Source organism: Lathamus discolor, chromosome 1 (assembly GCF_037157495.1).
Source record: "Lathamus discolor isolate bLatDis1 chromosome 1, bLatDis1.hap1, whole genome shotgun sequence".
Classification (NCBI taxonomy): domain Eukaryota; kingdom Metazoa; phylum Chordata; class Aves; order Psittaciformes; family Psittacidae; genus Lathamus; species Lathamus discolor.
The window spans coordinates 30,598,568-30,622,869 of NC_088884.1; the positions used below are offsets into that span (position 1 = coordinate 30,598,568).

General features: G+C 40.6%; 1 protein-coding gene across 2 annotated transcripts in view; it reads left to right on the plus strand.

Moving 5' to 3' along the window:
- Nucleotides 1–24,302, plus strand: part of RELN (reelin) — a 289,653-nt gene that overhangs the window by 217,803 nt on the left and 47,548 nt on the right. For both annotated transcript variants that reach the window (XM_065666462.1, XM_065666471.1), the window contains exons 26-38: nucleotides 2,451–2,622; nucleotides 3,031–3,231; nucleotides 5,363–5,598; nucleotides 7,487–7,644; nucleotides 8,533–8,740; nucleotides 14,271–14,347; nucleotides 15,856–16,014; nucleotides 17,919–18,107; nucleotides 18,378–18,651; nucleotides 19,523–19,663; nucleotides 19,757–19,934; nucleotides 21,379–21,463; nucleotides 24,067–24,249. In XM_065666462.1, coding sequence (XP_065522534.1) covers nucleotides 2,451–2,622; nucleotides 3,031–3,231; nucleotides 5,363–5,598; nucleotides 7,487–7,644; nucleotides 8,533–8,740; nucleotides 14,271–14,347; nucleotides 15,856–16,014; nucleotides 17,919–18,107; nucleotides 18,378–18,651; nucleotides 19,523–19,663; nucleotides 19,757–19,934; nucleotides 21,379–21,463; nucleotides 24,067–24,249 — 2,261 coding nt within the window. The remainder of the gene's footprint in view (nucleotides 1–2,450; nucleotides 2,623–3,030; nucleotides 3,232–5,362; nucleotides 5,599–7,486; nucleotides 7,645–8,532; nucleotides 8,741–14,270; nucleotides 14,348–15,855; nucleotides 16,015–17,918; nucleotides 18,108–18,377; nucleotides 18,652–19,522; nucleotides 19,664–19,756; nucleotides 19,935–21,378; nucleotides 21,464–24,066; nucleotides 24,250–24,302) is intronic.

A 24,302-nucleotide genomic window follows, 5' to 3' on the forward strand; every position in this document is an offset into this window, starting at 1 on the left:
ATTTTTCAATATGTAAATAATTGTATCTTCCGATCCTGTCATTTTGCATTGCAATGAACAATGTTTTCAGGAGGACTTCTATAACTCAGCAAACTGTTCTTTTCTAAAGCGATCTTGGCACGTAGAAGTATAAAAGCAGTGAACTTTTGTAGAACAGACTAGATTAGAGTAGACCAGACCAGACCAGAACCAAACCGAACAGAACAGAACCAAACTGAGCAGAACAGAGCAGAGCATAGTAGAATCATTAGTTGGAATGGTTGGAAGGGACCTATCTAGTCCAGCAGGATGACCAAGAGTTAAAGCATATTGTTAAGGGCATTGTCCAAATGTCTCTTAAACACTGACAGGCTTGGGGAATTGATCATCCCTCTAAGGAAGCCTGTTTCAGTGTTTGACCACCCTCTCAGTAAAGAAATGCTTCCCAATGTCTAGTCTAAATTTCCTCTGGTGCAGCTTTGAACCATTCCCATACATTCTCTCACTGGATCCCAGGGAGAAGAGATCAGCACCTCCCTCTCCACTTCCCCTCCTCATGAAGCTGTGGAGAGCACTGAGGTCACCCCTCAGCCTCCTTTTCTCCATACTAAACAAGCCCAAAGTCCTCAGCCACTCCTTATAGGACATGCCTTCCAGCCCTTCCACCAGCTTTGTTGCCCTCCTTTGGAAGTAAAAAAGTATCTTCACATCCTCCTTAAATTCTGGGGCCTGGAACTACCCACCGTACCCAAAGTGAGGCCGTACCAATGCTGAATACAGTGGGACAATCACCTCTTTTTACCAGCTGTTTCTGCTGTGTTCCATGCACCCCAGGATGCTTTTTGTCCTCTTGGCTGCCAGGGCACTGCTGATTTCTGTAAAGCCTGCTGTCAACCATCTCTCCCAGATCCATTTCTGCAGGGCTGCCCTGCAGTCACTCCTCTTCCAGTTTATACTTGTGCCTGGAATTACTCCATGCTAGGTGCAGAATCCAACATTTTGACTTCTTAAATTTCATCCCATTAATCACAGCCCAATGCTCCAATCTGCCTAGATCTGTTTGCAAGGCCTCTTGTCCCTCAAGAGAGTCAACAGCACCTCCGCATTTGATATCATCAGCAAACTTGCTAATGATGCATTCAACTTCTGCATCCAGATAGTTGCTAAATATACTTAACAGGATTGGCCCTAAACTTGAACTCTGAGAAGCACCACCTGGGACCAATTGACAGCCCAATGCAGCCCCATTCACTACAACCCTTTGAGCTCTGCTTTTGAGCCAGTTCTTTATCCAGCTCACCATGAACTCTCTTATCCCACAGCTGGACAACCTGTCCATAAGGATGCTGTGAGGTACAGTATCAAAAGCTTTACTAACACCCAGAATAACTTCATCCACTGCCTTCCCTTCATCTACTGGGCAGGTTGTTTAGTCTCTACTTTGTCAGACATACAGGACACATGCAACAAAGAAACTACATACTGAAACCTTAATCTCTGGACTATCCAATATGTTATTTTTAGACAAAACATCTGCCCCTCTGAGTAACCAAGAGTGGTGGTCCTTACAGAATATAGCTATGCATATTCATTTTTCTGCTGTTTCAGCTGTGGTCCGGATCTTGTTTTCCAACACATAAACTTGGAATCCTCTGGGAAAGAAGGTTCTTTGTAGCCCTGAACAATTCCTCCACTTCTCTCTGCCTAACCAGCAAGTGAAACAGGGTCCATGGTAGAAAATGACAATTAAAAACATGGTATAAAGAAAGAGTACTGAAAGGAATATATGAATAAATGGCTTAGATGAGACTGAAATAGGACTTAACAAGTAACTAATTTTTTTATTTTTAACATAAGTATGATTAGGTTTGAAACTTCCACTTTCATTTAACATCACTTTTGTAAGGTGTTACCTAAGTTGAACATAAAGCAAACTATCTGAGAAGACCTGAAGTTCTTTTATGAAGACCCATATAGGAAGGCTGAAATATTTTTATCCACAGCAGGCAACTGCTACATAATCTATTGCATTGTAATAGAAGGATGCTTTTGTCTACAAATAGGGCCAACCAGCAGAAGAGAATGAGAAATGAATTTTGCCAGTATATTTCACTATTACTTGCTGGCAGCAGAAGAATGTTAAGATTTGCTGAACATAGATCAGCTGAACAGTTTAATTCAAAGCTGAAGAGTTCAAATCAGTTCCTTATTGTGCTAGGCAATATAGCAATCGAGAGTAAAAAATAGCCATTGTCTTAAAGAGTTTACATTCTTCATAGACAAGAAGAAAAAAAGAAGGCTTCTTGATATGCTGTGTATAAATAAGTATCCAGATATGTAGAAGATTTCTGAGGACTTCTGCATGTGAGGCAGACCCTGGCTTTCCTGTTTCTTTCCCCTTTTCAGTGGTTTTTCTCCCATTTATCTACAAACCGCGTTCCCTAAAGTTCTGCTGAATTTCTCTTCTCCAGGTTTGTCTATCTGGAGCTGCCAGCTGCGGCCAAGACGCCCTGCACCAGGTTTCGCTGGTGGCAGCCCGTGTTTTCAGGGGAAGGGTATGACCAGTGGGCCATCGATGACATCATCATTTTGTCAGAGAAGCAGAAGCATATCATTCCTGTTGTTAATCCCACTTTACCACAGGTAATAAGCAAAAGCAGGTTGTGAGCATCCACATGAAGCAGTAACCATCCTCTCTGTTAATGGACATTTAATACAGTAGATGTACAATATATTAGACGTATAAGAATGCAGTTTTCTTTGAAAATGTTGGGTGTATTTAAAGAAACAGCTGTCATGTTTGCAGCTGTGTCGCTCTGTGTGGGAATAACTTGGGTTTTATCACAAAACCGTCAGGCTCCTAATGTTTGTGACAGAGGATTATAATTATGGATCTCCTCAAAAAGACAAGACAAATTTTGGGAAGTACAATTCTTAGAAAATGACAGAAAATACATATTGCAACATTTGAAAGTTGATTATTTTGGGAAATTTTCTGTAGTCACTCTGCAAGGTGATCACATTTGTTGCTTTCCTCTTCATTTCTAACAGAACTTTTATGAAAAGCCAGCATTTGATTACCCTATGAACCAGCTGAGCGTATGGCTAATGCTGGCCAATGAAGGGATGGCCAAAAATGAAAGTTTCTGCTCTGCCACCCCCTCCGCCATGCTCTTTGGTAAATCAGATGGAGATCGGTTTGCAGTGACTCGAGATTTAACTCTGAAGCCTGGATATGTCCTGCAGTTCAAGGTATTCCTTAAATATAAATCGCTGCATAATATCTGTAAAACTTCTCTTAGCCAATACTTGCAAGATGTCACTGGGGCCACAGTTCAAACCTAGGTGATAAATTACACCGCTGTGTAAAAAAATGTGAAGAGGACAACTATGAATTCATAAAGCATAAAATATGATGCTTTCTAAAAAGACAGTCAACACCTTAGAGCAGGAGAGCCATTTTTTAGCCCTCTGGAGAAGTTGTAAAGCTTGTTGCTCTTCAGCACATTTCAGAAGCGGGCTGAAGTGACTGTTATTATATTCAAGTCAGTACTAGGAAATGTTACTGTACTGTCAAGGGAGAAAGGATTTATCCCATCTGGGGCTCCGTGACTACAAAAGCTCCAATGTGATTTGCGTGCATTTTTTGTACTTTAAACTATTTAAGGACTTACACACTGCTCTGTGCTCCACTGTGGCTTTTTCATATAATTTACTTTTATTGTGTCAATGAATATAGGCTCCAATTAGCATTCTTCTTTAAAGGGCATACAAAAATTTCAGTACATCAGAATATGGGCTCCAAAGAAAGTGTATTTGCTTTGACAAGCTCTTGTTCCTGAACCCTAATCAAAATTTTATTGAGTTTATAATGAAATCCCATTGGTGAATTCTGGAGGTTGGTTGCAATGCAGTTTTAATGAGCTCACCACAAATACATGGTCCTTACATAATTGGTGGATACAGACACTGAATAATTTACAAGTGGAATTATTAAAGAGATCAGATGTTTACAGGCAGCTTTTCAAATACAATTCCCACAGTTCTATAAATAGGAAAGTTTGTTAGAAATAATGGGATTTGTAAAATAATCTCATTTCATCTAAAAGTTACGCTAATGAGATGCTATACAAACAGGGATTGCAGTAGCAATTTCTGAGTATTGCTTGTACTTTTATACTTTAAAGTGTCTGAAACTCAAAAATATTTCAATATATAAATACCATTTAGCCTGGAAAAGATGCTGTTTGCCTCTTCACCACTTGACTTCAGTGACTCAGCCTCTATTCTGTAGGTCTGATGATCAACAACGTTTCAAAAATCATTTAGGCTAAAAAAGCAGTACTTAAAAATATTTTATACGCCTTCCATCTCTGAAACACTTGGCAATGTAACATGAATGTACAAAACATAAACAACATGGATCACAGAACAGTGAGTTCTTTATAAAGTCTGTTATTTAAGACCTGAATTTATACTCGTGTCTTTTTTGGAAAGCTTTTAAACTGGCCTGCGCACAAATGTGTCAGTCCTATTTGCATGCTTTAATTTTAAACATATGGTTAAATGCTTTCCTGAGTTTGTGAAATTTCCATTTTAAATAGCTGCCTGGAATAATTTTGCATTGATAAACTGAAAGATGGTAATTTGTCAAAATTATTTCATTTTACATGAACAATTTTGGTTTACATTCTACATTGCTGCATTCTACAGCTCAAGTAGGATTTCTGCAATGAAATGATGAAAACTAATATTTTTCTGATAGCTTGAAAAATGAAACTGAAAAGTTGAAATCAGCAGTTGATTTTTGTCTTGGTTACATTCTCATTTCACATTCTAGTATGCATTTTTCAACTTCATCCCGTTTTTGCTCTATTCTCGGGGGCCAGACTGAGGCACCAGCTCCCAGACGTCATTCCTGTAAGGCCAATGACAAGGCTGTGGTCAGGGCTCACAGCCCAGGGCAGGGGACACCTGGGAGGCAGGCTGATCCCCTGGGCACATTGGTAGCCTGTAGATGCGATGGGTCTCAGAGGATACAGCATTTCCCACTTCTCCTGGGCACACAGGTGCCTGTGCTGTTTGGTAGGTTTAGCCTGTTATGCACCAGGACCTTTGAAAAGTTCTGTGCACATTTCGGTGTGCTGAACCCAGCAATCTTAATGAAGGGACAGTAGGAATTTTTACCGAGAAATGTCATGCACATGTAGGAAACAGACTCCAACCATCAGTCACTGTTTGCCAGCAGGGTTCAAAGCAAGTGTTCAGAGCACTAAGCCTCCAAAACCAATACCCAAATTGTTTCTCATTGTTTTGCAGGCAGTAAATACTAGTAACAGCTCAGGTTTCTTCAGCTCATATTGGATACTCTGCTTCTTTGCAGCTCAACATTGGTTGCACCAACCAGTACAGCAGCTCTGCTCCTGTTCTGCTTCAGTACTCGCATGACGCTGGGCTCTTCTGGTCCCTTGTGAAGGAAGGCTGCTACCCTGCATCGCCAGGCATGAAAGGATGCGAGGGAAGCTCCCGGGAGCTGAGCGAGCCGACTGTGTATCACACGGGAGATTTTGAGGACTGGACAAGAATTACTATTGTTATTCCCAGGTCGCTTGCAGCCAGGTACTGTAAACCAGAGATGCCAGTTTTACGCGTGGATTAGCTGCCTCTCATTTGATGCAGCATTAGGAAAAAGTTGCAACTTGCAATATGTGGAGAAAAGTGGTGTTAAAAATAGGCAGATCTAGAAAAAATATATTGTGCTGTCCAAACCAGGGAGAACCTCTCCATTTTAAACGTGTCAGAATGGTCTATAAAATCGAAATTGCAAAGCAACAAGGAACCCAGAACATTTTAATTTGACATCAGTCTCTTCATCATGATGCTGGCAGTCTTCATGCGTATCAATTAGGTCAGAGGCACCAGCAAGAGAGTGCAATAAGTCATTCGAATCAAATAATCAATTTGAACGGGATTAATTTTACAGTTACCACTGGGCAAAGAAACTCTAGGAAGGTATTTGAGCTGCTGCATAATGTAATGTGTCACTGAAGACAGCCAGGACAGACGAAGTCAAAGGAGGGAGGAATGATAGGTGTGCTTGACCTCATCATCAGGTTAATACAGATGAAAAGACATCAGACAGTGGAAGACAGAAATAAGCCTTGAAATCAGGAAGCTTTAATCAGTCTTACTTGGATTTGGTTGAAGTTTCTTGCCCCCTCGCTCGCTGTCTTACCCTGTCAATAAAACTCCCTGCTCTGATTTTCTGCCTGCATGAAGCACTGCCAGTGCAGCCGGCAGGCATTCATTCCCCCAGGACCCCAGCCATGCCCCGCTGCCTCCTGTCACTCTTCCCGCAGGCAGCTGCTCTAGTGCTGCCCCTGGGTTTCAGCCTCATCCTCCTGCCGCGGACTCCTCCTTCTCAAGCCCCAGCACAGATTTTGAGTGTGTAGCATATTGTATAGCAGGGGAACTGGTGCCTTTGCCGCAAGGACTTGAAATAGCAGCATGTACCATAACAAGTTTGTCTTTCTTCAGTAATTAGCCAATAAAAGCAGGTGCCAAATCGCACAGATCTGACACCAGCTGATTTGATTTACCCAAAACAAGCAGAGCAGAATCAATAGCAGCAATCTGTTTGGCATTATGTTCAGTAATGTGATCAGGAATAAGAAGCTCGTGCTAATACATTAAAAATGGAAGTGTTGTGAGTATGATGAGGGTCTTGGAGTACTGAAAACTGAATATATTCAAGTCACTTTGGAAATCATGGTTCACAGGTTGTCTGGAGAGCACTCCATTTCATCAGTTGGTACGGAGCACTAACACGATTGATCACCAACCTACCATATCCCAGTGCACACTAGTAAAAAAGCAATCGATTAGTGTAGGCTCACTGAAGTCTCTAGAGCAGTTTCAGTTATACAAGAACTAGAGCATTGTTTTCCAGGAATTTCATGTTGTCATCCAAGAATAAAAACTTAGTATTTCTGTCCACAGGACACATTATTTGCCATTATTTTTAGCAAGTGATTGATTTTTCCTGTATCTAAATTACTTGACTGTTTTTTACTCTAACTTGTGCAATCCCATAATAAACTCTATCACTGCCATTACTGAGTTCCTTTCATAAGTACTGTAAGAAATGGAGTTCTGGGATTTCAATGCATAATTAGCAGTTCAGGTTGAACTAACCTGTGAAAGGCATCTTCAGAGTCATATCTAATCATTCACTCCTGTTGATAAAACCACGGATCTGTTCTTTGAATCACACTCATGGATACAGGCCAGAGAAATAGAGGAAGTAAAAAATGCATCCAAAAACTCTGGGAAAATTATCCTTAAGTGAATTTGCACAAAATGCAGGGTGTCAGAAATGTTTTCCAGGCATCCATTTGCATCTTATTTGGAAATGGTTAATTTAGGAAAAGCTTCTTTTAAACAAGGATCAGGAGATATTGAAGCTGGGAATAGTGATACTGTGCCCTTCACTGTTGTGTCTCTACAGTAAGACTCGATTCCGCTGGATCCAGGAGAGCAGCTCCCACAAGAGCGTGCCTCCTTTTGGCTTAGATGGCGTTTACATTTCTGAGCCTTGCCCCGGCTACTGCAATGGTCACGGGGACTGTGTCTCAGGGGTCTGCTTCTGTGACCTCGGCTACACAGGTAAGACAACCCTTTGAGGTGGGATTAGAAGCACTGGCTGAGTTAAAGCTGTAAATTTAGCATCTTGGTTTTCCTCTCCAGTATTCCGGGAAAATATCTGGTGACATCAATTTCATGGGCTGCCAGCAAGAATCTTGTCATTTTGTTAAATGGAAGTCAGCACAGGCAAAACAGAGCAGTTGAATGCAGCAGACAACGGTGATGTTTCTGGTAACCATAATCTTTGAACATCGCCGTCTGCATGAATGGGAAGGGACTAGCAATAAAAGAGAAAAAATGAAACATTATAAACTAAAAAGTCTGCTTAAAAGCCTTTGGATCATCTTCAAAAGAATTGCTGCTGTTTTTGAGTCCCCTGGCCATCAGATGGCATGGGACCAGGAGGGAACATATGTTCTGATGGGCCCTTCTGTGGAGAATTCTGCTCACTTGTGGTTTCAGGAGCTTTTATGCAGTAATACTAAAAAAACCCCAAACCCAATGAAAAAAAACCCAGTGATTGACATAACCGGTTGCATACTGCACTCTTTCCAGCCCTCTATACAAACACAGCGCTGAGCTAACATCTTTTGTTGAATTTGTTTAAAATGAAATAAACAGATAATATTTTTGTTTACACAAAATGCCTTCTCAACATAAAGTGCTTTCACCTGCTGAAATAAGCCATCTTAGAGTTTAGAGGAAGAGGGCTTATTCTGCCTAAAGAAATCTGTAAAGCAGGATTCAAAAAGGTACAACCCTGTTATCAGGGCATTTTCTTAGAAAAGCACAGTACTTTCTCATGTGTGAATGCAACGGAACCGTCTGCAATGTTCTGTATCTGACCCTTACTCTGTTCAGCACAGTTTCACCAAAGCATCTCCCATATTATCTTTTTTTTCCTTGAAGCATCGCATGGAACCTGTGTGTCTAATGTGCCTAATCACAGTGAGATGTTCGACAGGTTCGAGAGGAAGCTAAGCCCTCTCTGGTACAAGATAACAGGAGGTCAGGTTGGGACAGGCTGTGGTGTGCTCAGCGATGGAAAATCTCTGTACTTCAATGGACCTGGCAAAAGGGAGGCGAGGACTGTTCCCCTGGACACCACAAATACCAGGTTAATCCTCAGTGCTGCTTCTCACAATTGTCTGTGTATTCATGTTGTCTCCTCTCTGCCTTTACAAGTGTAGATGTGAAAAGGTGGGAAATGATTAATGGGAAATGGGTAATCACAACCTGTACAAGAAATCTTAAAGGCAGAGAAATTACTTCTTTTGCTCATTCTGGTGTACTATTTCCTTTTCTTGAGAGAGAATACTTAAGTTAGAAACAGTAGAATAGCAGCATTAAAAAGCTGTGAACTCTTTACCCTTCTGAGAATATGGTTTGCATTCTATCCTAAATGGATGCACAGAAGATGTGGTCTTGAGACTGCACAAAACCTAAGTCTCTGTACATAGCCAGTCAGAAAAACTCCCTTTCCCGTGACTGCACTGAATTGAAGGCACGGCGATGGCAGAGCAATGAGCTGTCATTTACTTGCCAGATGTTGTGAATTAGTCCACTTGTCAGAAGTGTAAATAACCGGAATATGAATTGTTTCTGTGTAGCCAAGAGGCTAACAAGCCCTCACCTCTCTCCCTGCTACTGCTGAATCCTGCTCCGCTGGTAGCAATTATTTTCTTTCTCTCAAATTATTGAACTGAGTAATGTAATTGGGATAAACAAAGGGCTGTTAATCCTAACCACTGTTTAGCCTGGAGTTCGCTGCTGTTTTGTCCGGTCTCATGAGGAATCACGCACCTGAAACCTTGCCCATCCTATAATTACGTCAGTTAGCTTAATAAAAGGTATTTCTCCTGAAAAATACTGCTCGAAGAGAAAGTAATGCCATGATTTGCTGCATTATTTAATTTGTGGGATCATTTCAACAAAGATCAGCCACAAGTTACTGCTACTGCCCTCCAGCTGTAGGGCAGCATGGATGCTGCAGGTTTGGGGACATCCTTAGCTGCTGCCGGCACTGAGCAGCACAGCACCAGCTGCCTTTCTTCTGTCCCCTGGATCTCTGACAAATACATGAATTATTTATATAATTATGTAAATTACTTAATAATTAGTTTAATTAATTGTTTGACAAATACACTTTGGACAAGTACATGTGTGCACTGGAAGGCCTGAGTATGTCTCTTCTGTTCCACTGTCTTTTTAAATCTCATGTTATTAATCCTGTGAAGCATAATATTGAAAGTGACCTCATCATCAATAAGTCTATATTCAAACAGTATTTCTGAGTTATTCCTTCTTTCCTGGAGAAATCTTTTTTATGAAAGAAAAGGATTTTCTTTAGATTCAAGATTACTTTGAAACCACTTTTAACGGCAGATCTTCATATTTATAGCTTCCCCTTTTCGTAGAGCTTGAACCATTTTAAAAGCCAGAAGAAGTTTTAAAGTACCGAGCAATACTCTTTCTTGGCTTTTTTAATCTATCACGACTTCTGTTTTGCACAAGAATATGGTCCATCTGGTGTCTCAAAACTGCCTCAAGAAGGTACATGACCAGAGGGATACCTGGTAAGAGCAATTAAGATCCCTCCTCTGAGCATGTGCTCATCATGTGAGCTGCTCTGCTGCCGCAGCTGATCATTTTGTCAAAATAAATCATCACTAAATTTCTCTTACAAGCATCACAGTGAGCAGTTTAACTTCCTTGAGCAACTAAAGCTTGAAGCCACATCCCTGGGCTATTTGCTGGACAGAAAAATCACACTGGTCATTTCAAATACAAATGAGACTAACATCAATGGTTTGGTTTCTTCAGCCACATGTGTGCTCAGGGGTAGTATCCACCTCATGCTGTCTGACCAGAACACGGAATCCTTAGACTACAATTACCCCAGGCTGCTTTTAAGTTCAGAGGAGAGAATAGCTGCTTCATAAGGGCAGTGCAACTCATCCTAAAATAGGGTCTAGCAAAGGGCAGTGTTTTGTTTTCTGGAAGCATGTATTTTTTAAATGTTTTATAGGCAATCTGGGTTGTCCATGCAAAACTTAGACATTCAGCTTCAGACACCTTGCTTACAACAAGCGCATCCCACTTTAATGTTTCACACCATCTGTAACATTAACTCTTTGGGACTTTCTGCTAGAAACAAAGTCAGGGTCTGTGAGAGTGTGAGGGGTTGACTGAAGGGCCCATACCCTGAACCAGAAAATAATTCCTCAGCCTAGATATTTTTTTTTTCCTGTTATTGGAGCTAAAATTAATGTCACTTCAAAGGGGAGATAAGAGGGAAGCATGTTTTCCCAATTTGGTATTACTTTCTGCATTCAGTAATGCCTTGCATAGAATTCAGTTATCTTATTGGGGTCATCTTAGCCCCTACACAGTTATCTTTTATTTTTGTGTGAGTTTTTCGGTTGGGGGTTTTGGTGACTTGAATAAACAGCAGGAAAAAATGCCTTGAAAGACATCCCACTAGGTATGTGGATAGAGGAGGGTTGTGAATAGGAAGGCTCTAACTGCTACAGTAGATTTTTAAGCTTCTTATTTTTCAGGTTAATAGTGTTTTCCCAGACCATTACATTAAATCAGGCATGGAAAATCAAAAAATTGAAAAATACTGCAAGACATTAAAGTTTTATTTTCACTCTGAATTCTTGCAGATCTATCTATGCATATTCCACATCATTGTGCTTCAGTTACACCTTTTCAAGTGTAAAGTGTAAATTTTATGTAAGGAATGTAAAGATTTTTGTTCTTTTTTGTAAGAAGTACAAAGATGCTTTTCCCCATCAGTTTTCTCTTCCCAGAGGAGAAAGGCACATGGGGGCTTGCTCTGCTCCAATGGGGTTGAAATTGTGCCAGCCTGAGGCGCATGGTGCTGCTCAGGGAAGCAGCCCAACAGGGCATCATCAAACTCAGGTGTCATGCTAAGAGCATTTTAAACTAAGGCATGCTCCCTGAAACCAATGATCATAAACAAGCAATTGGTATTTAGTATATACATAAAGTTCTATCATAATCTTAGCTTTGTTCTATTGTCTCCTTATTCTTCTATATGATTGACTACACTTTTTTCACAGACTGTGGAAAAATGAAATTGTTCCATAGCACTAAGAGAGCTGTAAGTGTCAAAATTCATTTCACCCAGACCATTTTTTGCCCTACACTTCAGAAACCTCCTGGAGTCTTTCCATCCTTTTCCCTTTGTATGGCCCAGTGTATCAAAGGCACAATTTCACCAGCAGTATTTTCATCCTCCTGACTAGCAATACAATACCTGAATACATTTTGGTTACTGTCTAGCTACTTCCTCCCATTTTGATAGCCTGTCCCTGATGACACTCTTCCACTATCTGTTCAATGAGAGCGTGTGCACACAGTGCCTACCTGGCAGCTAGATAAAAACCATGGAATGTATTATTTTTCCAAACAGTGACATCTGGCTTGTTAGCTGACTTGGCTCCCATCTGCATTAGACTCAGTTGCTAATGACTGTGCAACCATCCCAGAGAGCTGTTTTGGGTCAAATGCTTACATATCAAATGGGCCAATCCCCACTTCTGCAGAAAGAGGGGGTTTTGTCTTTTGTTTTTGCTTTTCACTGATCTCTACATTTGGCAAGCGTAAAAGAAAATATCATCATAGGACTGTAAATCTTTTCACCTCTGAGATCACCGTCTAGTGGTTTATTGCCTGAATACTGTCTCGGACGACAGAGCTGCAGCAAACAATAGGATGTGGCTGGCTAAATAGTGTAGTACTGTGTCTATTCTTGAGCTATCTATGGGGTTATATAATGAATGACACTGATGAGTATATTCTAGCTTGTCCTAGTCCCTGTGGATATACAAAACCTCTCTGACAGGAGATACTGATTTTAATACAGAACTGGAGTGTGGTTAGGTTTAGAATCAGAAAAGGATCATGACATTGTGTATGTAGCAGCGGGTGAGGGAAATTGGAGTCCTAGCTGCACCATACTGGCTTTGGCTGTGGTCCTGTGGCTTGTTCATGATTTTACTGATGTCACTACAAATTAGGACCAAATCCCCTAAAGCAAAAGGAGTCACCTTTGTGGGGAATAATTTGATTGACAAATTAAGCCTTGTTTCTCACAAAGAGACACAAAATTTGTATTTAAAATAAAGAAGTTATCTACAAGCAGTAGAATTAATGAAGTCTAATTTCCTTTAGATTTGTGTTCTTTTTTTCCCCCAAAACCCCTGTTTGGCAATAACCCCATCTCGCTATGTGCTCCATGAGGACACCCTCAGCACAAGGGACAGACAGCTGCTTCCCAAAAACATCACTTCAGTGAGTACTTCAGTAGTTATAACACAACAGACAGGTATCATCCTAAGTCAAAAACTGTCTAGGAAGCAAGAGGTAGAATGGCATCACCAACTTTCAGCGTGTGAAAGCTCATCGTGGAGATGAGTCCCAGTTCCCTGCTCTGTTCAGGTGCTGGTTCTAGTGCCAATTCAGACAACCTGTGAAGAAGGCACAGGTGAGGGGGATGCCATTCTTAGTCATCCCAGTGCTCTTTACATTAGTAATGACCAGATAAGACTCAGACGAATGTTGGAAGCATGCAAGGAAATTTGTTGAGTGAGCAGCAAGACATTAATTGAAATTAATTGCTATTATACAGCACAATAGTGTGCATCTAAGAGGAAATTTAAACTACTCTAACACTACAGAGTCACAATTAAAATTATCAGTTCAGCAAGGATACCAGGGAATCACTGGAGACTGGGGCGGGGGGGGGAACCCAAGCAATATTTTGGAGCACAAGGATGGGATAATTATTCATTCAAATATAGATAAATAGGGATGTCCCAGGTTAATCCAGAGTTCTGACAGTAAAGACAGTGATACTGTTTCAAATGGGGGTTGTGGCTTTAGAAGAGTTGCAGAAAATGGCTATGTGAAAAATCAAGGACATGGAAAAACTTTCATGCAGAGACAGATGAAAAGGTTGCCATGGTTTACAGTAGAAATGAATAAGAGAACGTGGGGATGGTAAAAACGCTGATGACAAGGAAGGCTGAAAAAAGGCAGTGCAGGAACAGGGTTTTTCCCTGTCTTATGACATGAGAACAAAGGAATATTCAATTAAATCAAAACTTATAGGTTCAAAATCACATCTGCTTCACAAAAATGTCCCATGAATGAATGCTTTTCATTGAAAACTGTTTACAGCAAGAATTTAAGGACCCAAAAGGAACTGGTGATTTAGTGAAGATACAATAATTTAATTGAAACTAATACTGTATTTTAAAGCTTAAACCGATTTCCAGTTACAAGAGTTTAAGGTAAGATCTGATGTAAGGAGCAGATTTGCCTGCTTTGGAGATTTTGCATCTTTGTGTGAAAGAAGGAGCTGCTAAATTCTTCTACTCAGTCCAGCACAGGATCAATAAACCACATCACCTTCTTCTGTCTTGAGTCCTCCACTGTTTACTATAACCATGCTTGATTTCACTGGGAACATTACTTGATCAGTAAGCCTGGAATAATGACCTAACTGAAAATGCCACATTAGTTAAGGGAGCAGAGTTATACTGACTGATGTTGTGCTATCAGAAGATAATTACACCTCACTTCTACCCTGTTTTGTTGGGTTTGTTTTTTAACAGGCTAGTTCAGTTTTATGTACAAATTGGAAGCAAGGCTGTTGGTAACTCCTGCAACAGACCAAGAGCCAGAAATGAAGGTAAAGCCTCCTTTCCTTATAATAAACTTTTTGTGGTTTGGGCCTTTTACAGTGTTTTTGCCTTTTACCGCCTTTACAAAATCAAAAAGATTGTTCTATTTTTAACATTGATTGCCTTTCAGTTTTTATAAATGGTGCAAAAACTATTTACTTTTGTTCCACATTTGTGTTCATACTTATTTCCACCAAACCTAATGGTGTTCTATCTGTAGGAATAGCTGTGATGGTTTACATTTATAAAAAGAACAACATTTATAAAATGAAGTACAATAGCTTTTATTAGACTAGTTGATAGTGTTGGAAAACAGGTAAATCTACAAGTACACAGGACTGTCTTCAGGTCTGAAATAAAAGGAATAAAATTCAGTTTCAGGATTAAGTGGGTAACCTCCATGGTGGCTGACCTGAAGAGGAGTTGTGTGCTTGAATACTGGCTCAGCTTCCCAACTACCCCAGTGTGTCTAATAAAAGATTGTTTTCCAGCCTGAGCTTGTGCGTGGTTTACCTGAAATGCAAAATTATAAAGCTGCAGCTGAAAATATATGTAGTCTAAAGAAATTAATCTCTCCCAGCTGCCTCCTCTCTTATTTTACCCACATGCTTAATTACTGGGGCAGGGAGCTGATATATGCTCTTGGGAAAGATCAGCAGAGTTCTGGGAGTAGATTCCCCATACGAAGTGGTCTAGTTCATGAAGACAGACCACTGACATCTGGTAGATGAGAAAACTGAACTTTCCTCTCAGTATAAATCATTTAACATCAGTGGACTGTTTCCTGACGTATGATATTTACATTGATGCTGACTCACAACTGTCATCTTTCAGCACAGATTACATTGAGGGTTTGATTCTCCTCCCATTCGCACACCACTATAAGACACAAGAAGATCCATGATCTTTGAACATGCTCTAGTAGAAAAGAGTTTTAAGAGTAGAAATATACTTAAGTGCTCTTTCTTGTATCCCTTTTGATGAGCACATAAGTGACTTCACAATTCTTTTGTGTCCTAGTGTTTGCCATAATGCATGTTACATACAGAGGCTATCTTAAACTATCCAAATATTGTGATAATAAACTTTTAGGGATGCTGAGAGTTTGCATGCATTGCATGAGCATTGTGAACTACCCATACTGGAAACCGAACTATCAGAATTACAACCTAGCGTCCCACACAAACTGCAAGGATACCCGACATGAAATAAATACTGACTATATGAAAAAAGACAAGTTATTCCTATCATTTCTGTGGTACAATCATTAATTTCACTGAGGTTGTAAAGGATTTGATCCTTTGAGTCTGGTGAAAATAAGCAAGATACTGTGTAATACCTGGTGAGTCTGTGTCATCTTTGCAGTAGGACTTCATCCACAAAATGCTCCTGGACCACGAGATGCCAGTAGTCACAGGCACTGGATGGAGGTTGGCAGCTCCCGTGTACAGGCTGAAGAGTTGCCCCAGTTTGCTCTACAATCAGACTAACTGCCTTTCTTAACTTTAAAATGTAGGGCTTGTTGTTCAATACACAAATGACAACGGGATCACCTGGCATTTGCTGCGAGAGCTGGACTTCATGTCATACCTGGAACCCCAGGTCATCTCGATAGACTTACCTCGGGAGGCCAAAACCCCTGCCACCGCTTTCCGCTGGTGGCAGCCACAACACGGTAAGCAACACCATCCTAAAAATTTATTAAGCAGCTTTGCACAACCCGCATGTCAATGTTTCTCAGTATGGACATGTTCTGCAGAAACCTCAGTCTGATGAATGGTTGAGTGCTGTAAGAGCATATTCAGTCTTTCCTCAGTCACACTGCAGACGTGATTTTCTTTTATAGCACAAAGCAGAATAGTGGACTTAAGAGTAAAATTGTTTAAGACTGAAGTTTAAACCAAAGATGCTGAGAGATAACAGCAGGGAAAGGGAAAGTATATTACACACATAAGCCTAAATAAGATTAGAGGATTTACCCAAGTATAAGATGACCTGAGATGCAAAATGGCGTACCCATTTTATGTCATTTTTCCTCTACTTTGAAAGAGGAAGCATAACTTGGCCTTGAATCTAACTACCTTGTGGCTCCCATCTCACTATTTTAATATCTCCATATTCCAGGACCCCCCTATCCCATGCACCCTCCTCCCCTGCCTTCTGCTGCACCTCCAAAGCCCACTCAGCCACTTTCCACGTCTTCAGCTGAAAGTAAAACCCTGGTGCAGACTGATACCTGCAGCCACCGTGAGAGCTTCCATCTTGTGTGGGAGCACATTTCTGCTATTAAAAGTATCCTGATTAAAAGTCTTGGCTTATATAAGGTGATATTTGGAAATACAGCAAAGTACATTTTAACAGCAATTCCCTGGTGAGAAAAGTGTACAGCTTACATTCAGCTAATAATGGTACACAGCTTCTGGGACATAATTTGTCACTTTGATGGTTGTTTTTTGTTCTTACATTTTCTCACAATGTACGTGCTGGAGTTAATTATCCTCCCTAGCCAGGAGAGTAGGAAAGGTAAGATGGATGTAATTTAGTTAAGAATCCAATTCATTTGTGAAAAATGCTGAGTAGTAAGGGGTGCACCACAGACCGTCATTCCACCGTGATCATTTGCACCGGTGAGTGGTGTGATGTCAGACCTGTTGCTCTCAAACTATATCGTGCCTGTGACCACCTGCTCTGGGGGCACCTTGATGACATCTGTCCTTGCTGAAAGCAGCCACTCAAAGACCGCCTGATGGCAGTCCTTTGGCTCCCAGTTAGAGAGAGTTTATGACTGGAGGTTGAAATACCACCATCCATAGCAGCCCTCATAGGTGACAACCACTCCTCATTACAGGTATTAGCTCCTTCATGGACTGCCCTCTGTCTGCTGTAACTCAGTGCAGAGTGGCCCCATCAGCCCACGTTCCTCATAGTAGCAAGACAGAAGTCCAGGCACATTGTTGCAAGCTCACAATTTGTTGTCAAGACTTTCTTCTGCTCCCGTGAGGGCAGTGATTGTACAGTACAATGGCATTTTCAGCATGCCACTACAAAGGTGAATTGAAATGAAGGGAGAAAAGGGCTGGAGATGATGGTGAACTGAGGTGCCTGTAGGCTGGACAGCAAGAGAAGAGAGGCTTCCAGGAAGAAGAGCACTTCTATGAATATCATTTATATCAAGAGCCTTCTGCATTTTCCTTTATGTACTATCCTTTTCCATACAAAATGTACTTTGGGAACTAGACAGAGGCCTTTCCACCTTGGCTGTGGGGAATGTCAGGAATGTTGTGACCCATAAAATGAAAATCCTCAATCTAGGGGCTATGGGAATGTCTATTCAAACACAGGGAGAGCATATGATGATGATGAAGGCACTGAAGTTTGAGAAATGAAGAGGGAAACACCTGTGTTTATCCAAAATAGAAAGATACTCTGAAGTTCAGATTCCTCCTGAGCAATGTTTTAGTCTTGTTTAACAGTGCTAAATCTATGTGACTGAGCACGGCTCACTGCATGAACACAGCACATGGGCATAAAAAATAACTTACAGGCACTCCACTAACCTGCCTGTTCTGCTTTTTATAGGGAAGCATTCAGCCCAGTGGGCTTTGGACGATGTCCTTATAGGGATGAATGACAGCTCTCAGACTGGCTTCCAGGATAAATTTGATGGAACTGTGGATTTACAAGCAAGCTGGTACAGAATACAAGGAGGTCAAGTAGACATCGACTGCCTGTCTATGGATACAGCTCTGATGTTCAGCGAAAACATTGGTATGTGGCACCAAACATTGCTAGATTCGTGTGAGTCTGGTTTATAAACTATTTACAAGTCAAGTTTTTACAGAATGGGAGGTACAGACAAATCTGGGTATAAAGAAATCTGCAGGGAAGAGAAGGCTGAAAAAAAAGGTGAAAATACAAATACCACAGCTGTATTATCCATACACCATATGCAATATCCACATACTGTGTCTGAGGGACAGTACTGAAAACATGCATAAGGTATATTCTTTTCATTGTTATTTTTCTTTCTTTACTTAGGAAAACCTCGTTATGCGGAGACTTGGGACTTCCATGTATCAGCCTCCACATTCTTGCAGTTTGAGCTAAGCATGGGTTGCAGCAAGCCATACAGCAATTCCCATAGTATTCATCTGCAGTATTCTTTGAACAACGGGAGAGACTGGCACCTGGTGACAGAGGAATGTGTCCCTCCAACCATCGGCTGTCAGCACTACACTGAGAGCTCCATCTACACTTCAGAAAGATTCCAAAACTGGAAGAGAATAACAGTCTACCTCCCACCCTCAACCAAGTGAGCACTGCTCTTCTGGCTGTTTAGCGTGATAAAAATTCTGCTGATCTAATTTGAGCAAACAGCTCCCAGCTTGGGAATTTTCTTCATGTCTTTTAAATTATTAAACGTGTGTTGTCACACCATTGGAATTTTAAATTTCACTTCAAAATATTTCATCAGACATAATCTGAACTGCAGGAACCTAAGGAAGGAACAACTTTGGATGAGTGATTTATGAAGTCTTGCCCATAATCTGTGATAGCAAGAATGGGAATGCTAAACCAAGCTTTTCTAACATTTACCCAGTAAGAAGCAAGAATTAATGCCCTGACCCTTGCTTTCATGCAAACATATTTTCTGTCACTGCATGTAAGTTGTCATCCAATATTTAGGCGTGCTAATCATGGCATTCAGCAAGTCAAAACACATGTTACTGGTTGTGCCACTTCCATGTTTTCAACCAGGAGGAGAGTTTTGCCTGCCTCCTAGGGATATCACATGGTTGTAAATGAATGTGGCAGATACGTTGGAAACCATCTCTCTGAATAAAACCATGCTCTAGTTTGGAAATAATAGATGATGATATTGCTTACCATTGTTCTCAATAGTTCTGTAATGCTTCAAAGCATTCTATGACCAGCAAGAGTCACAGCAATGTTCTTCCTCAGTTTTCACTTTGGGCACCTTCCTTTAGAGCCTACTGCAATCTTACCTGAAGAACTAACCTAAGAAATTGAAACTTCCACTTGAAACTGGAATATGAATCTTTTCTAAATACAGGCGGTCATGCTTATTAATGTACTTTTCTTCTCCTAAAGTCTATGAGATTTTCTTTATTATTTAGCACTATGAGGAGCATACCTTTTGAAGCCTTTTCACTCTTTTCCAGCTCTCCCAGAACACGATTCAGATGGATTCAGTACAACTATGCTTCTGGTGTTGATTCCTGGGCTATTGACAATGTGGTCCTGGCTAAAGGGTGCCCCTGGATGTGCTCAGGCCATGGCATCTGTGATGCAGGTCGTTGTGTGTAAGTAGTAACCTCCTTAACCTACTTCATAGAAAGGATGTTGTTTTATCTAGGCCAGACGGATAACACCTTTTCCTCCCGATTTGTTGCTAGGTGTGACAGAGGCTTTGGTGGTCCGTACTGTGTCCCTGTCATTCCTCTGCCGTCTGTCCTGAAGGATGATTTCAATGGTAACTTGCATCCAGACCTTTGGCCTGAGGTCTACGGTGCTGAGAGGGGAAACCTGAATGGTGACACCATCAAGTCTGGAACAGCTCTCATTTTTAAAGGGGTCAGAGATTGCTTACATTGAAAACATGAATAAAACCCAGTTAAAGTTAAAACAGAAAGTATTTTTTTTTTGTTGTTTCCCCCCATATGTTTATGTCAGAGTCCTTAGGCTCAAATTTGACATTTTAATTTCTCTTGTCTTTTCCTGCCCTAAATATGCACCACGTTTGTCACAGTTGGTTTTTATGAACAAATGGGCTTGTTGGCCATTACTTTCATTTATGGCATAAATTCCTCCTTAACCACCAAAGGAAAATAATGAAACTCTGCGGCTGAGATTCCTGAGGCCAAGTGAGTGATTTGGAAATATGGTACACATCACAATTGATTGGGTTTGTGTCTTGAAATCCCCTGCCTGGCTTTTGAGTATCTCAAATAATACAAATTATTCTGTAGTCTATGTAATCAAAGTTTACATAATTAGTAATTAGCCTGTGTTTTACTTAATTCTATCATTTTGAAGTTTTCTAGGTCTGTAAGGATTTTTTTGTTAATTACAGGTTAAAAAAGGCCAGGAAATGTAACATTTTCTGATCTTCTCAGTTCTTCAACAAAACACATCATAGAAAGACTTTTGTTCACATAAGAACACAAATTTTAAGGTCACACATGACTCTCCTTTGACACTGTGAATTCATGTGCTCCCAAAAAGGAAAGTTTAATAAAGTTTGGTGTAGAAATTAATCCTTTAGAAATATTTCTTTGCAAAAGATTGACTCCAGTTCAACCTCTTTTAAATCATCATTTAAATCACAAATCACAGGATGTGAATTGTCTAAAACCTGGATTGGTTGTTCCTGCAGGTTGTTCCCTGGGGGAATGGGTCTGAGGAAGAGGCAAGCTCTGAGAGGTGGTTTGCCAGATCTCTGCAATACAGGGACTGTCTCTGGCCCCAGGATCCACTCAACGTTGAGCTCATCTGTAGACATGGACAGGGCCTTAAGGGTCACTATGAGGTTTCCTGTCTGCTCCTTTTCTTTATTGCTCTAAGTCAAGAGGTTGCACCATAACAGGATATTTGTGCAAAATATTTTCTGAGGGACAGAAAAGAGCTGTTAGGGAGGAGTCTTCCTGCCTGGAAATGAGGGTGCTTGCCTACCATGCAATTTGCCAAAAAGGAGTATACTAGCTTGGACTCAATGCTTGAGTAAGTCAGTGCCTGCAGATCAGATCACATCCCAGTGATTCAGAGCATGAACTGAATGAGCTGTACCTCATAGTGTAGGTGTGCCTCTGGTGGTGACACAAACCCATATCTAGCTCTTTCCATTACTATTGCTCACATTGCCAAGGCTGTCACCGTCCCTATTTTCTGCTTAGGAGATATTTCTCCCTCTCTCATTGCCACCAGCAGTCAGTTACAGACAACATCCAGATAATAGTAAGCTGCAGAACATCTTTGATAATGGGAACTGAGATTCACTCTATGTTTTCTGTACTTGCAGGAAGGACTGAGAATGCTCGTTTCCAGAGATCTAGATTGTACTAATACTGTGTACATCCAGTTTTCATTTAAATTTATTGCCAAAGGTAAGATCACTGTTGATTTCCTATCAGTTCTGCTTTATTCGTGTGTAGTAGCATCACAGAAAAGAATATGGATTTACATTTTCAACATCAGTGTTGAACATCAGTTTATGACAGATAATAGGGGAACTTGTTTGAGATTTTGCATCATCCCCACCTTGCTACCAGCCTACATGATCATCTATGCAGTTCCTAAGGAAAAAATGAACTGTGGTGATGTCAAAAATAGCACAGCTAGTACAGTCTTAGAGCAGAAGAGAAATGAAATAGCACAAGATTTTTTAGGGATTTTGCACAGTGTTGGAAAAAAAATAATAATTTATCAGGTTTTTAAGTCATAAAAGTGCCATAAGTAAATCAGAGACCGATAAGGAACTAGTACTGGGTTTTCCTTTTCAAACTTCAGTCCACTGCATTAAAAGCTTTTACAATTTGACTTCCTTAGGTATCTTAGAGATGACTAAAACTCCATAATTCTGTTCAATTGTATATGAAGAATAGTCAGATATTGCAGTCCAACTTTACACGTTGGTGTAACAAGACAGTTTCCCTAGTACAAGTATTTTCAAATCAATGACTCGGTCTTGCCCTGCTCTAAGCCCCTGCCATTCTTTCTTTGTAAAATCATTTTATCCAAGTCAGGTGTGACACGGTGGAGAAGCACTAACTTGGGTGAGGGTTTGAGTCATTCCCATGGGATTTCAGAAGTTTTTCCCAGCATTGCTTGTAGAACTGGCATGTCCAGTTTGAAGGCTCAACATACAAAAACTCCTCTCTCTTTGGTGGAAGATGTCCCTAGCTTTTGCAGTTAGCTCAGCAACTCTGGGACTAACTCATCATTTGCCAAAGGACAGCATAAAAGTAGTTTTGAACCACCTCTTTCTTCTTAGCAATAACTTTGTATGGCAAGTAAAAATGTAGCTCTTTCTGAATTAAGTTTGATTCCCTTTAGTTGACATTTAATCGTATATATTTGGCTATCTGTTACCATTGTTAAGTACTTTATGGAAAAGAGAGAAAACAATAACATTGAAAACCATAACATTCCCCAAAACAATAATACTTCCAATAGTTCATGTTTAAAAGTAAAATCTTTGTGAAGACTTTTTGTTCAAAAAATTAAGCTATGCCTTGGAAACATTTCGACACATAATTCTTGCCAAAATATTCAAAAAATACCATGATTAAAAAGTATCATTCTGAAAGGCAGGAATAGCCAAAGGCTCAAGGCTGGATTTTGACACTTGGCCAGTAAGAGGTGAAGCAGGGAAACTCCATGAGAAATCTATTCTCATTAAATACTAGCCCTAGGCCTGGATCCAGGACTTAGGCCAAACAAGCTCCCTAATATTGAATGCAAATTAATATAGCTGGGCACATCTCTCATCTGTAAGCAGTAAGACCAATGTATTGTTTACTGTTAATTGCCATAGATAAACTGAAATCAGCTCCTGACTGCAGAAGTCTCCTCCCTGCTGTGTTCCATACATGCTGGTTGAAGAGAGACACTGGCTGGAGCAGAGTGGAGCAAGAGCATGCACATCAGGCATGTTGGCTTCAGCAAATTTAGTTAATTTAAGAACAGAACACGGGATAAATTTGCACAGTAGCACACAGAGAGGCAAGGATGAAGAAACTGTCCCTTAGTCCTTTTGCTGCCCTCAGACTGAGTTTTTGGGGATGTGCCATCACTGGGCCACACTATAAAGGGAATGGGGCGTGTAAATTTGTCTGAGTGAGAACTCAGCTTAGGGATACTGTCACTCAGACACTGATGTTCCTGGTGAGCAAGTCAGGCAAAGGCCAGACATGCACTGGGGACTAAGCTTGTACAGGGTAACCAGCATCAAATGCAAGTGCTGGGCTCTAATCAGTGTCTGTTCATAGCTTGGGCTGTAAAGAGCCTTTATTGACTCTTTAAGGCTTGAAGTAAAAAAAAAGGAACTAGCAGTCAGAAAACGAAAATGGTACTTTCAGTTCCACCATTGACTTTTAGGCCCAGCTTAAAGCACAGAATATTACCTCTTTATTGTTATTGTTAAAACATGCTACTTAAGATCCTCAGGGCTTTCTGACAATTACAGGATTTCTGGGCATGAATAGGCTCATATTGGTGTCTGCAGTCAGAGCCATAGATTACAACTTTGTGAAGACAGCACAGTGTCTTTATCTGTGGGTGCTACAGATGGTGATGAAAATGTCTGCTACCTGAGAAAAACAAGCAAATAAATACTGCATTTCTGAAAAACGTCTGTGGTAGGAGCTGATTTGTTCTAATTTAAAAAACTATTGCACTGAGAGAGGTTCTCATCTAAGTAATTAACTGTGACCATACATACCATGAACAGAAAGGTAAGTTTAGCCCCTCATTCATTAATATTTTGCAGACAAACCAGGGAAAGCACAGGAAGATACGTATGTACAATACACGATGTACAATACACATATAACATCTCAACAGCTTAAGTTGCTGTTAAAGGAAGTCCATACTCTGTAATAGATGTCAGAGTAACTTAATTGTACTTACACTTGAAGAAGTGCTTTTGAGCCAGTAAGTTTTAAATCTGCATTATAATGAATGTAAATGCATGTCCTTTCTGCTCCAGGCACCCCCGAGAGGTCTCATTCCATCCTACTGCAATATTCTGTCAACGGTGGCATCATATGGCACCTGATAGATGAGTTTTACTTCACACAGACCACAGATGTCCTCTTTATTAATGTTCCTCTGCCCTATGCAGCCCAAAGCAACGCAACAAGGTTCAGGCTCTGGCAACCTTACAACAACGGTAAGGAAGAGACAGCCATGGGACTCCAGGTCCGCACTTGCACAGCTCAGGAT